Source organism: Artibeus jamaicensis, unplaced genomic scaffold (genome assembly GCF_021234435.1).
Source record: "Artibeus jamaicensis isolate MK-2021 breed Jamaican fruit bat unplaced genomic scaffold, CSHL_Jam_final contig_414, whole genome shotgun sequence".
Taxonomy (NCBI): domain Eukaryota; kingdom Metazoa; phylum Chordata; class Mammalia; order Chiroptera; family Phyllostomidae; genus Artibeus; species Artibeus jamaicensis.
This window is the reverse complement of record NW_026521822.1, coordinates 6385706-6399175: the sequence shown is the minus strand read 5'-3', so window position 1 is coordinate 6399175 and position 13470 is coordinate 6385706. Positions and strand designations below refer to the sequence as shown.

The following is a 13470-nucleotide window of genomic DNA, read 5'->3' as shown; positions in this document are numbered from 1 at the left end:
TACAACTTAAATTTTTTCATTCACATCTTGGTCTTCTTTCCTATCACTATGTATAAATTTACCTCATTCTTTTAAAAGGCTAGAGAGAACTCTGCTTACTGCTTTTTAGTTACCACCTAAAGGTATATCATTACAGTGTTCACTTATACTTTTATATGATATCAAATAATATGCAACCGACATCCTTGTATATATAGCTTTGCATGCTTGTATGCATAAAACTTGGAAGAAAAATTGCTAGAAACTAACTGCTAGGTCAAAATGTATTCTTTTGATACATACTGCTAAATTTCCTTTCAATTAAAGCAAGTTATGCCCTCATCAACAGCAATGCTCTTTCACCAGGCCTTTTCCCTCAAAAACAAATATTAGCAACTTCCTTAATCTTTGCCAATCTGAGAGGTAAAAAAAATAGCAGCTCTCTAGTGTTTTAATTTTTATTTTTGTAAACAAAATGGTCAAGTGTCTTGTCACAAATACATTAAACATTTAAAATATTTTTTCTATGCTCATTTAAAGTCTCTGTCCTTTTTCTATCTAGGTATATCTAACAAAGAACAATATTTGATATTTTAAACAATAATTTGAAAAATGTGTAACAAGCTTTATTATAACATTCATGAAATATTATTTTAGTTGGTAATCTCTACTTAAGAACCATCTCCCCCCCCAAAAAAAACTTTAGTTCCTGGAAGCATATATTTAATTTCACTATATTTAATACACATTTTCCTGCTTGACTTTTAGATTGAGAATACTTTAGTAAATGTGCTAGAGAATTTCCTACATTAAAATGTCCTTAGTTCTTTTTTAAAAAATCGTATTTTTATAGGCAAGTAGTAGAAAGTAATTGAAAATTAAGAAAACAGAATAATGATCTTTAGTTAACTTTTTAGAACTATTAATTTCATCTGTGGTTTCTCTTATTTAGTACTAAATCAAGAAGGCATTTCTAAGAACAGAAACTCAAAAACTCTAAATCAAATTTGTCTAGAAAGAATACTATAAAGCTATCTTTCACTACTATAAGAGCTACTCTCTTTCTACTTTAAAAATCAATTCCATTTAGACCTGGAGTGAACAGTCACGTGTTAGAGTGTGGTAAGAACTTGCCTGATCAATGTAAAAGGCTGTCCCAGAGCGGATCTCTCGACGCTGTTTGAGATCGGTTTCTGTGGTGTCCCTTGACAAAGCAATGTACTCAACTTCTCGTTTGGTCAGCTCCTATACAGGACGGAAAGTGCAACTGTTCCACAATAAAAATCAAATTCCCACCATGTACTTTGGACTGAAAATACTACTACCCCAGAAGAGCAAGTAAATATAATCCTGAATTAAACCTTTTAAGTCTCAGCTCTGAGAAAAAGGCAGTAACTTGAGCATTAATAAAATCATGCAGAGTACTACATTTACTGCACCCCATTATTTATCACTTAGTAATTATTTACTATAGTAATCAAAATTAGATCTAATAAATCTTAATGTCACCTACAGAATTCTTTTCAAATATCATGAGTAATAATTTGGCTACCTATTTTTCTCCCAAAAGAGAGATGTTTCTGCAAATAATGTTCATAATTTTTTAAGGGAGATTTAATCTAATTTCATTAACCAATGAGTACCAATTGTATACTTTACCAAGTGTGAAAATAAGGTAAATACCAATAGTCAGGTCAACAAAAGAGAGAGATATACACATGGCTATTCAGGAAGAAGAGGAAAGTAAATAAAAAGAAGAGGAGAAAAGGGAAGGGGGGGTAATAATTATTTCACCCCCCAAATCTCATAGAATTTGAAGGATAAACCATCCAGCATTGAGTTCTTTTAGAATAATTTATCTGGAAGTTCAGGCTAAGATGGAAGCATAGGTAAAAACCCTTTGCTTCCTCGCACAACCAAAAGGAAAATAACAACCAATATAAAAACCATAAACAAGCAGAAGCGCTAGAAAATCACACTGCATGGAACTCTGACAATGAAGGAATTAAAGAAACATTCAACCAGACTGATAGGAAGGAAAGGGCAGCCCAGCGGGGGGAGAAGACCAGAGGCAAGGCAGTAGACCATATGGACTACTGCTAGGGTTGCAGGAGTGAGAGAAACTCCCAGTCTCACACAAGAGTTCATTCAAAAGGGGAGAGGGGAGGAATTTCAGGAGCAAAAGGGGGAGGATTTACAGGAACTAGTATAAAGGACACATGGACAACAACTAAGGTGGGTGGAAATGGGAGGAAGGTGGGGAGCACGGGGGGGGGGCGGTGGGCTGGGATGGAAGTAAAAGACAGAAAACTGTACTTGAAAAATAATTAAATTTTAAAAAAAACTTTCAAGTGGGGCTAGAGCTGAGCAACAAGTTGCATTGTTCCCTCTCTGACCCCTCCCACGCAGGCAGCGCCACAAGGCAACAAGGAGGGTTGCCCTGCCCTGGTGAGTAACTAAGGCCCCACCACATTACAACTTAACAAGTGCACCAAGACAAAGAAATACAGCCTCCCCCCCCCCCAAAAAAGAGAGCAGAACTCCAGAGAGAGCAAAGCGATGAGACAATAGCCAACCTATCTGATAGAGAATTTAAAGCCCTGGTAATCAAAATGCTCACAGAACTGATTGAGCTTGGTCACAAAATTAAAGAGCAAATGAAAGATATCCAAAGTGAACTAAAGCAAAAAATTCAGTAAATCAACAATGACAGAAAGGACACCAGGACTCAAATCAATACTTTGGAACAAAAGGAAGAAATAAACATTCAACCAGAACAGAATGAAGAAACAAGAATTTAAAAAAATGAAAAAAGGCTTAGGAACATCTGAGACAACTTTAAACATTCCAATATCTGAATTATAGGGGTGTCAGAAAAAGAACAACAGCAAGAAATTGAAAACTTATTTGAACAAATAATAAAACATCTGCAATCTGGCAAAAGAAATAGACTTCCAGGAAATCCAGGAAGCCTAGAGAGTCCCAAAGAAGTTGAACCCAAAGAGGAACACACCAAGGCACATCATCATTAAGTTACTCAAGATTAAGATAAAGAGAGAATCCTAAAAGAAACCAGAGAAAAGGAGAGGGTTACCTACAACAGTGTTCCCATTAGAGTATCAGCAGATTTCTCATAAGAAACCTTGCAGGGAAGAAGGACCTGAAAAGAAGTATTCAAAGTCAGGAAAGGCAAGAACCTACATCTAAGATTACTCTATCCAGCAAAGCCATCACTTAGAATGGAAGGGCAGATAAAGTGCTTCCCAGATAAGGTCAAGTTAAAGGAGTTCATCATCACCAAGCCCTTACTGTATGAAACATTAAAAGGACTTATGTAAGAAAAAGAAGATCAAAAATATGAACAGTAAAATGACAACAAACACAACTATCAACAAATGAACCTTAAAATAAAGAAAAACGATGAAAGCAAAAACTAAGCAAATGACTAGAACAGGGAAAGAATCAGAGAAATGAACATCATATGGAGGGTTTTCAGGGGGAGGGAGAGAGGAGAAATGCAGGGAAGGTACAGGGAAAAGAAGCATAATTGGTATGCATAAAATAGACAGGGAGAGGTTAAGAATGGTATAGGAAACAGAGAACTTATATGTACAACCCATGGACATGAAGTGGGGGGGAATGCTGCAGGGTTGAGGGTACAGGGCTGAAGAGGGAAAAAGGGGAAAAAATTGGAAAAACTATTAGTATAATCAATAAAATATACTTAAGAATAATAATAATAATAATTTATCCACCTCTAGTAATTATCTATAAACAAAAAGTTTTTAACATTATCCTTGGTTTTACAATGTTGCATTAAAAACAATGACATTCTGCCCTGGCTGGTATAGCTCAGTGGATTGAGCACGGGCCTGCGAACCAGACAATCACGGTTCAATTCCCAGTCAGGGCACATGCCGGGGTTGCAGGCCGGTTCCCTGCAGGCCACTTCCCAGCAGGGGATGCACGAACGGCAACCATACATTGATGTTTCTCTCCCTCTCTCCTTCCCTTCCCCTCTAAAGATAAATAAATAAAATCTTAAAAAAAAAAATTGACATTCTCCAACTGAATCAGGCAAACAATACATTTTTACTAAACAAAGAAAAGAAAAGAATTTACTGGAGTATAGAGAAAAAGTTGAATGAGGAAAAATATATTATATTTATGTTCCAAAAATATATTAATATAAAGGAACAAAATATATGAAATACATAGGCTAGAAAGTTACTTCTTATATGCTAGAAGAAGTAAGTTCTGATTTATTCATCATATTATCACTCCTGCCCTACATGATTTTGTGAGTACCAAAATAATTTCACTAGTGACATAAAAGGGTACACAAAGTATGTTTCAATAGCATAGAAATCAATTATTTAATATCAAGAGCACAACGAAGGTTTTTCTCTTCATCCTAAAAAGGATCTTCAGAACAAAACTTTATTTGAGAGCATTCTTCCTCAAATCACTAGAGCAATGCCTATTAAGGATGACAAAGTAGAAAATGTCTTGTAAATTTTTTAATTTGGGTTGAGAATTGAATATGTCAATCCACTTCATGTACTCAGAGAATAGCAAAAATTTAAGAGGATAACATGTCAGAAAGAGGAAACAATAATGAGATTTGAAGTCTAGCTCCATCATTTACTAGCTAAATAAAACTTCAGTGAGTTATTTAATGAATAACTCACTCATCTATCTTTCTCATCTATTTAAAGGAAAAAAGAGACAGTGTCACATATAACAGATATTCTACAAACCTTAGGCTCTCTTTAAAGACATGTAATATCCAACAGTCAAGAGAATTACTGGGCTTTTTAAAATGTGGATCTGAGATAAAAGAATGTTCCCTAAGTAGTATGAAATTACTAAGTGTTGTTTTATAATTTCAGATTGCTGATTCTATCTGCTATTCATTGACTGAATTTATATTTCATTTCCACTGGAAATGGAGGACTTTCTAGTTATAGCAGAAATTTGCTAAAGCTATTAATAGCAATACATTTATTTCCCAAAAAACTTATTCCAAATTCTTTATAAACAAATCATTCAACATTAACATTTTTCCCTAGTAATAACTAATCCTGATTATTTTTATAAATTCTAAACTTTAACTTATTTTCCAACATAACTTGTCAATGTTAAGACCCTTAGGAATGCACAAGAATTGACTGCTTACCAGGTACTGCATAGCAATAGAACGTCGAAGAGGCCCAGGAGGTCCTATTAGAAAGACATCCTGCCCGAGAAGATCCTTCTGCATTATCCATCTTAGATGCTGAACTACAGATTGAGCCAGAGAGTCGGAAACTTTAAGGGAGTAAAAAGATAAAATGAAATGCAAATCAGACTGTTACAGATAATATAAACCTCCAAAAAATCAATAAAAATTATATTATTCACAGTTTTTTTCACTGTAATTTTCAGTTTTACACACACTTATATACACACATATCGATACATACACCTGGTGAATTTTCACAGTTTTACAACAAAATTATCATTATCAATATTTAAATAGGACAAAGTTTACAATATCACGAAGCATCACATAACACTTAAAAGCTTATAAGAACATTTGAACAATAACCTATAAGTGTTGCTAAAGGAATGAAATGACTTTCAAGCGTGATATGAGGAATAGTATCATCATTCATTCACAGTTTTACAGTCCAACCCTTTTGTTCTAAAAAGGGATATGATCAAATCACCCCAGACAATTAAGGATTATTGTAGTCTTTAACAATTCAAGAAAACTATATTATAACTTAAGCTGGCAATGCATTGTAGGACTTTTGCATTTTATCCATAAACACACACACACATACAGATTATATATTTATATTTATTGAATATCCCATACTTTTAAAACTTTGCTTAATTACACAGTGAGGTCATGAAAGAGTTCAAAGATCAACCTGACAACACTTCACAATTAAAAAGTTTGATGAAGACTTAAATGCCTTCCTTAGAATTTGCCTATCATCTACACCAACTGTTTGGGGAATAGAAAACTGCTCCATAAAATGCCCTTCTAAGTCTACTTTAAATCACCAATCTATGTATTCATCTTCTACCTAAACATTTTCTAAAATGGTTGAGTTAATACAATTAATTTGTGCTTGCTCATTTGTAAATGACCCAATGACCTAGAAAGTGCATTCCTAGATACATAAGACAAATTCTCACCCTTGTACATCAAGTAACATACAGAATACTCATAGCAGTGTTTTTCAAAACAAAACTGGAGACGGGAGATGGATAAAAGGCACACAAGGGAATATTATATAGTGACCAAAAAATGAACTTCCACTACTTTCAACAAAATGTTTAACTTTTAAAAGGTATATTGAGTGAAAAAATTAAATCTCAGAATGAATCACATTCTGAAACTATTTTGATAAAACTCAATAAACTAGCAAATTGAATTCATTAGAAATATATACATATGTAATAAAACAGTGCTTGAAACAAGCAAAAATGCAAGAGAATGATAAATTCACTAGAATGGACAGCTAGCATGGAATCAGATTCTCACAGACAGTTTCAATGATATTGCTAATAGTTTATCTCTTAACCTAAGTGTGGGCTGCAGTGCTTGCTTTACTATTGTATTGCATTTTATCCATAAACACACACACATACAAATATATATATATTTATATTTACTGAATATTCCATGCTTTTAAAACTTTGCTTAATAATACAGTGAGGTCATGAAAGAGTTCAAAGATCAACCTGAGAACACTTACCAAGGACTAAAGCGCTTTTCCCCTATTCTGACAACACTATATTGCTCGGGTAGTTCCTCCCACTTCCGCCAAAAACCTAACATCTAATAAATTAAATAAATTTTGGCTCAGTTAGTTAGAGCATCACCACAGTGGGAATGCTTGGCTTCTCTCCTTTCTCTGGGAGTCCTCTAGGACATGCACAACACCATAGGGGAATATCACCCCTAAGGGAGCAAAAACTGCTTCCTGGTGGAGGAATTGAGAAACATTCTTAGATATTACAGTGGTCTGTCATCCCTTCAAAGGGCTATCATGCAAAACAGATTATACAGTATATCTGTGGTATAGAAATTTCATGGAATTGGGAGAGACAATTGGAAGAAAAACACCCTTCATAGAGCAATAATGAAAAACAGGTTGAGAAGCATTGCTCTAAGACCGATGCCTTTGAGAATTTATCAAGGAGTTTCATGATGCTACAGTGCAATTCATCTGCACCTGGAGAGTCAACCTCATAACTACCAGATATTCACAAAACTATTTGCTACTTCAGGCTTAAATCCATCTTTGCGATCATACAGCCTACTCTTTCTTACTTCAAATAAATCAATCTGCTGTTTAAGAATAAAACAAAGTGTTAAAAAGTTCCAACTTTTTTATTAATAAAATTATACAATACTCCCTGTGCTACAGAACTTCTACCTCTTCTTACTCTGATATCAAATATATAATTAAAAATGTAAACACTTTGGGGGGGGGCAGTTTTCCTCCAAGTTTCACAAATCTCAGCTTACTTTGGACACAGGCCTTCCCTACACTATTCTTACAGTTTTGTGTTGCTCCTTTATATTAAACTTTGACAATGTGCCTGACTTCCATTACCTGGACTTGACTATTTAAAATATGAAATCTCAAAGGTTCTGGAAGTTAAAGCCAAATGGTCCCTTCATCTTCCTCCCATCTCTTATTATTTATAACTATTTACAACTATTCATAATTACAGACTCTCAATTTAGTTTTATATACTAAAAAACTAAATTTCCATTCCATTTTGAACACCTTGACCTTGGAACTATATCCATTTTCAAGGTTTTTCTTAACGTTCAAGGCAGCAATTCATATCAAATGTGAGGTCTACCCTTCATTTCACATGTTGTCAGAGTTAATAAAAGTGTTGATGTTTAAAGAAAATTTACGGGCTTCCACCAAGAAGGGAAGCATAGGTCAAATACACTTTGCCTCCTCACAAAACCAAAAGAAGGACATAACAAATTTAAAAACAAAAAAATAACCAGAGCTGTCAAACTGAAATAACTGTCAAAATAACCAGAAAATCAAACTGTATGAAAGTCTGAAAACCAAGAATTAAAAAAGAAACATTCATCCAGACCAGTAATGAGAGGCGGATACAGGCAACTAGGGTGGAGAGGACTCACTGCAAGATGGCAGCTGGAGGAGCACCAAGTCCCACATTTGCGTGAGGATAAACTAGGAGGAACAACTGGGGAGCGAGACAGACCCCACAACCCAGGGTTCCAGTGTGGGGAAATAAAGCCTTAAAGTCTCTGACTGAAAAAACCTGTAGGGGTTGAGGAAGCAGGAGAAACTCCCAGCCTCACAGAAGAGTTCACTGGAGAAATCAACAGGGTCCTAGAATGTAAACAAAACCACCCACCTGGGAATCATGACCAGAAGGGCCCTATTTGTTTGTGCGTAGAGAAGGAAGTAACTGAAAGCCAGCAGAGAGCTGAGCAAGTGGCATTATTTCTTCTCAGAGCTCTCACCCAACATACAGCTCCACAACATAGCAAAGTAGGTTGCCCCATCCTGGTGAATACCTAAGGCTCCACCCCTTATTATGTAATAGGCACACCAAGACAAAAAAATGACCCAAATGAAAGAACAGATCAAAGCTCCAGAAAAAATACAACTAAGTGACAAAGAGACAGCCAACCTATCAGATGCACAGTTCAAAACACTGGTAATCATGATGCTCACACAAATGTCTGAGTTTGGTTGCAAAATAGAGGAAAAAGTGAAGGCTATGAAAAGTGAAATAAAGGAAAATATACAGGGAACCAACAGTGATGGGAAGGAAACCAGGCTCAAATCAATGGTGTGGACCAGAAGGAAGAAAGAAACATTCAACCAGAACACAATGAAGAAAGAAAAATTCAAAAAAATCAGGAAAGGTTTAGGAATCTCCAGGACAACTTTAAATGTCCCAACATCCAAATCATAAAGTTGCCACGAGAAGAGGAAGAACAAAAAATTGAACTTATTTGAACAAATAATGAAGGAGAACTTGTCTAATCTGGAAAAAATAGATTTTCAGAAAGTCCAGTAAGCTCAGAGAGTACCAAAGAAGTTGGACCCAAAGAGGAACACACCAAGACACATCATAATTACATTACCCGAGATTAGAGATAAGGAAAGAATCTTAAAAGCAGCAAAAGAAAAGGAGACCACTACCTACAAAGGAGTGCCCATAAGACTGTCAGCTGATTTCTCAAAGAAACCTTGAAGGCAAGAACGTGCTGGAAAGAAGTATTTGAAGTCATGAAAGGCAAGGAGCTATATCCAAGATTGCTCTATCCAGCAAGAATATCATTCAGAATGGAAGGGCAGATAAATTGGTTCCCACATAAGTCAAGTTAAAGAAGTTCATCATCACTAAGCCCTTATTATATGAAATGTTAAAGGAACTAATCTAAGAAAAAGATAAAAAATACGAACAGTAAAATGAGAACAAACTCACAACTATCAACAATGGAACCTAAAACAACAAAAACGAGCTAAGCAAACAACTAGAACAGAAACAGATTCACAGAACTAGAGATCACATGATGGATTATCACTAGGGAGGGAAACCAGGAAGAATGGGGGAAAAGGTACAGGGAATAAGAAGCATAAATAGTAGGTACAAAATAGACAGGGGAAGGTTAAGAATAGTACAAGAAATGGAGAAGCTAAAGAACTTATACGTATGATCCATGGACATGAACGAAGGTTAGGGAATAATGGTGGGAGGGGGGTTAGTGTGAAGGAAAATAATGCAGAGAAAAAAATGGGAAAACTGTAATAGCATAATCAATAAAATATATTAAAAGTATATTTTATTGATTATGCTATTACAGTGTCCCATTTCCCCCCTTTATTCCTCTCTACCCTGCATTTTATACATTTTAGATCTTTGGCTGATACATCCGAATGTATCAGCCAAATCTAATAAAAACCCATGTTTGAAGTAAAACTTATTAAAGTAAAAATACATTCATTATAAGTTTTAATTGCTTTTTTCTGTGCTCTGACTCATAAAAATAGAAAGTTCACGCTTTATGTTTAAAGAATTTAGACTCTTTTGGCAGGACCTGAAAATACCTGGTTCTTCTGAGATGTGCTCACAACCAGAGGTCATTCCTTGGTTTCATTTTATGTTTTTGGTTGTCATCATCTTGTCATGAGTGCTAAGACCAACACATACATCTTCAGTAAATTATCATAACTTAGCAACACATTATAGATAAGCACTTTAGGAGGCTAAGTTGCAAATTGAACTTTGGGTATTGAATTATGATCTAATGATCAGTCAAAATATAGCTACATAATACTGATATTGATTAGTCATCCATTATATTGCTACTTTATCACGGTTCTTTACTACTTCCAGTATAGCTATTATTACTTTTCAAAATAATTGTTTTTTTTTAAAACATATAACTTACATTCCTGTTACAAAAATAAAACACAATCAATATGAGAGAGCCATAAAACACTGAAAAACACAAGGGATAAAACCCAATGATCCATAGCCAAATAAGCATAGTTAATATTTTATGTGTTATTCTAATTTTTCTTTTACTCTTTTATTGTTGTTCAAGTACAATTGTCTCTATTTTCACCCCACTGTGCTCCCCACCCCACTCATCCCCACCCATCCCCACCACCCATCCCCACCTCCTCAAATCTTTTTAAGCAGTGTGACTAACTATAAATTACATACAATAAATTTCATGTATTTAAAATGTAAAATTTCATAAATTTTGGCAAATGGACATGACCATGAAACATTACTATAATCAAAATACTGACCAAATAAATTTATTAACCACTCTCCCCACCCCAAGCCCTTTATAATGTCCCTAGTTCCTCTATTCTCTGGAAATCATTGATCTACTTTATAGACTTGGAATTTTTAGAATTTTATATCAATGGAATCATATAATATATACCAGTTTTGTCCAGTTTCTAACAGTCAGCATATTTATTTTGAGATTCTTCCACGTTTCACGTCTTAATGGCTCATTCCTTTTTATTTGCTGAGTAGTATTCCATTATATGGAAATATACAACTTGCTTATCCATTCACCTATTTATAGACATTACTGTTACCATTTTGAAGCCCTTTAAATAAAGCTGCTTTGAACATTCATGTATAATTCTTTGTATGCACATATGCTTTCTTTTTTGTATGTTAAATACCTAGTAGTAAAATGGCTCTATTGCATGTTGAACTTTTTAAGAAATCACCATTCTGTTTTCCAAAATGGCTCTATTATTTTATGTTTCTACCAGCAATGAAAAAAGAGTTTTAGTTCCTCCATATTCTGGCCAGCTCTTGGTGTGATCAGCCTCTTTTTAATACCCTTCTACACCTGGTTCTTACTGGCTGAGGGGGTGGACAAAGTACTTTACTGACAATCCTCACAATAAGCATACCCAATAAATATTATCCCCACTCTTTTGAAAATAAAGAAAGTTAGGTTGAGAAGATCCAGATACTTGTCCAAGGACATTGTTAAAGGATAGGATGAGAAGTTACAACTTAGCCTGTTTGCCTTCAAAGACCTTTTCTTTCCATACATTATGTCACCTCTTGGGGTAGTAAAAAAAACCTCAGTTCTTTTGAATGATTTATTATAATGGAATTTGAACTATGCATAATTTTCTGAAGTTTTAATTTATATATGATAAATTTGAGACTGCAGAGGGAGAAAATGATAATTTATGTACCTTTAGTATAATTATTAAATATTCTTGGGCAAAAAGAGTACATATGTTTTTTTAAATAAGTATTGGCTAGGAATTGAAAAAAGAATTTTGTCCAACATGAACCAGATGTTTTATTTTTACATAGAGAAGGAAATTATAGGATACAAGATCAAGTTCTCTGGTATTATTTTGTCATAATTTTGTTACTATGTGAACTCCTGGAAGGTAGCTTGTTGTGCTTGAAAACACTGAAGTAGGGGATTTCTCTCACGCACTGGGATGTGCTCATATTAGGTGATATATGGCAGTTTCAGTTTGTTTTGCAGATGTTCGTAATGTGCAGTCTTACATCTTGTTTCTATTTCTGGAATGCTTTGAAGTATGACTCATGTGTCCTTGAGGCCATAATAAAAGAACAGCTGGTTTCAAGCATTAATGTAAAATACACCACAGATACCACACAACAGCACATATTACTTTCAGTTGTTTAATACAATTTCCTGACAAATATTCTCTTTGAAAAAATATACTGTACTAAAATATGAATAAGTGAGAATGTTTTTTTTTGAGAAGTGGGTCCTCTGATAACATAATATAAACAGCAGAATGAATTTGAAATTTTAATAAAAGGAGTTAAACATTTCATTGGTATCACCAAAATCCAAGAAATATATTCACAGCCAGAAAAGCAAGTCAACTAAATTTGAGGGAGCCCAGTGAGGTCCATATTATAAGGAAAGTCTTGGACCTAAAGGTAGAGCCTGTCAAAAGATATTACAGGGGCAATAGGACATATGGCTGGAATGCAAGCTTTGGATTCAAACAAAGTATGTAGGTCTATATCTTGGTTTATGCACTTATCACCTGTGGACAAAGGGTAATGAGTATTTAACAAATGCCTATGTGGTACTACTATTAATGGATGCTTCTATATATGGCTCCTTTATGCCTCATAACAACTTTATAACTAAATACATTTATCATCTCAACTATACAGTTGGAGAAAACTGAGCATAGAGGGTTTAAACAACTAATTTAACATTACATAACTAGTAAACAGCAGAATTGGGATTTAAGTGGTTCAGCTCAAGGCTGTGTCTTTCCTATAGTCTGCCACCTTTCAGGGTTGTTGTGGGATCTAGGTAAGATACTGCACAAAATATCATTTGTATTTTTACCTGGCACTTGACAGGAATGCAATGAATTATGAGCATTCTGATTACTATTATTGAGGGAAGGGAAAAGAAGAGGTCTTTGTAAAGATACAATGCCAGCCACAGGATTCAGAAGCTACTTACACATATTAAGAAAGTTATGTGGAATTCAAATGTAGTGGTGATGAGAGTCTTAGATATCCTGACATCTAGAAGCTCAATATAAGGGTAGGACATATTCACTACTGACTTGCCTTCCTGACAATTTCAGCTTTCAAAAGATGGGAAAACTGAAAGAAACTCTTCCCTGCACTTAACTGTGAATTAAAAATAACTCATTAGTGGTGTGCAAGCAACATAAACCTTGAGAAAAAAACAAATGACACAGACACAGATCTCAACAGAATGCCATTCACATGTTAGGCAGATGGGACTGTCTTGGACAATGAATTTAGCATTTCTAAATGTCAGTGGTGTACGGAATTATACCTATCCCCCAAAGCTTTGAAACAACTAAAGTTACCCCAGATGTTTCCAGATGTCTTCTGGCAGGCATAGAGAGAGTAGTGGAGGTACTGCTACTAACTGGCAAGAATAAAGGAAGGGATTGC

The 13470-nt window shown here is 34.8% G+C and overlaps 1 protein-coding gene across 3 annotated transcripts in view; it reads right to left on the bottom strand.

Moving 5' to 3' along the window:
* Positions 1-13470, bottom strand: part of VWA8 (von Willebrand factor A domain containing 8) — a 459390-nt gene that overhangs the window by 405577 nt on the left and 40343 nt on the right. For all 3 annotated transcript variants that reach the window (XM_053665428.1, XM_053665429.1, XM_053665427.1), the window contains 2 exons: positions 5159-5289; positions 1114-1224 (listed from right to left, as the gene is read on the bottom strand). In XM_053665428.1, coding sequence (XP_053521403.1) covers positions 1114-1224; positions 5159-5289 — 242 coding nt within the window. The remainder of the gene's footprint in view (positions 1-1113; positions 1225-5158; positions 5290-13470) is intronic.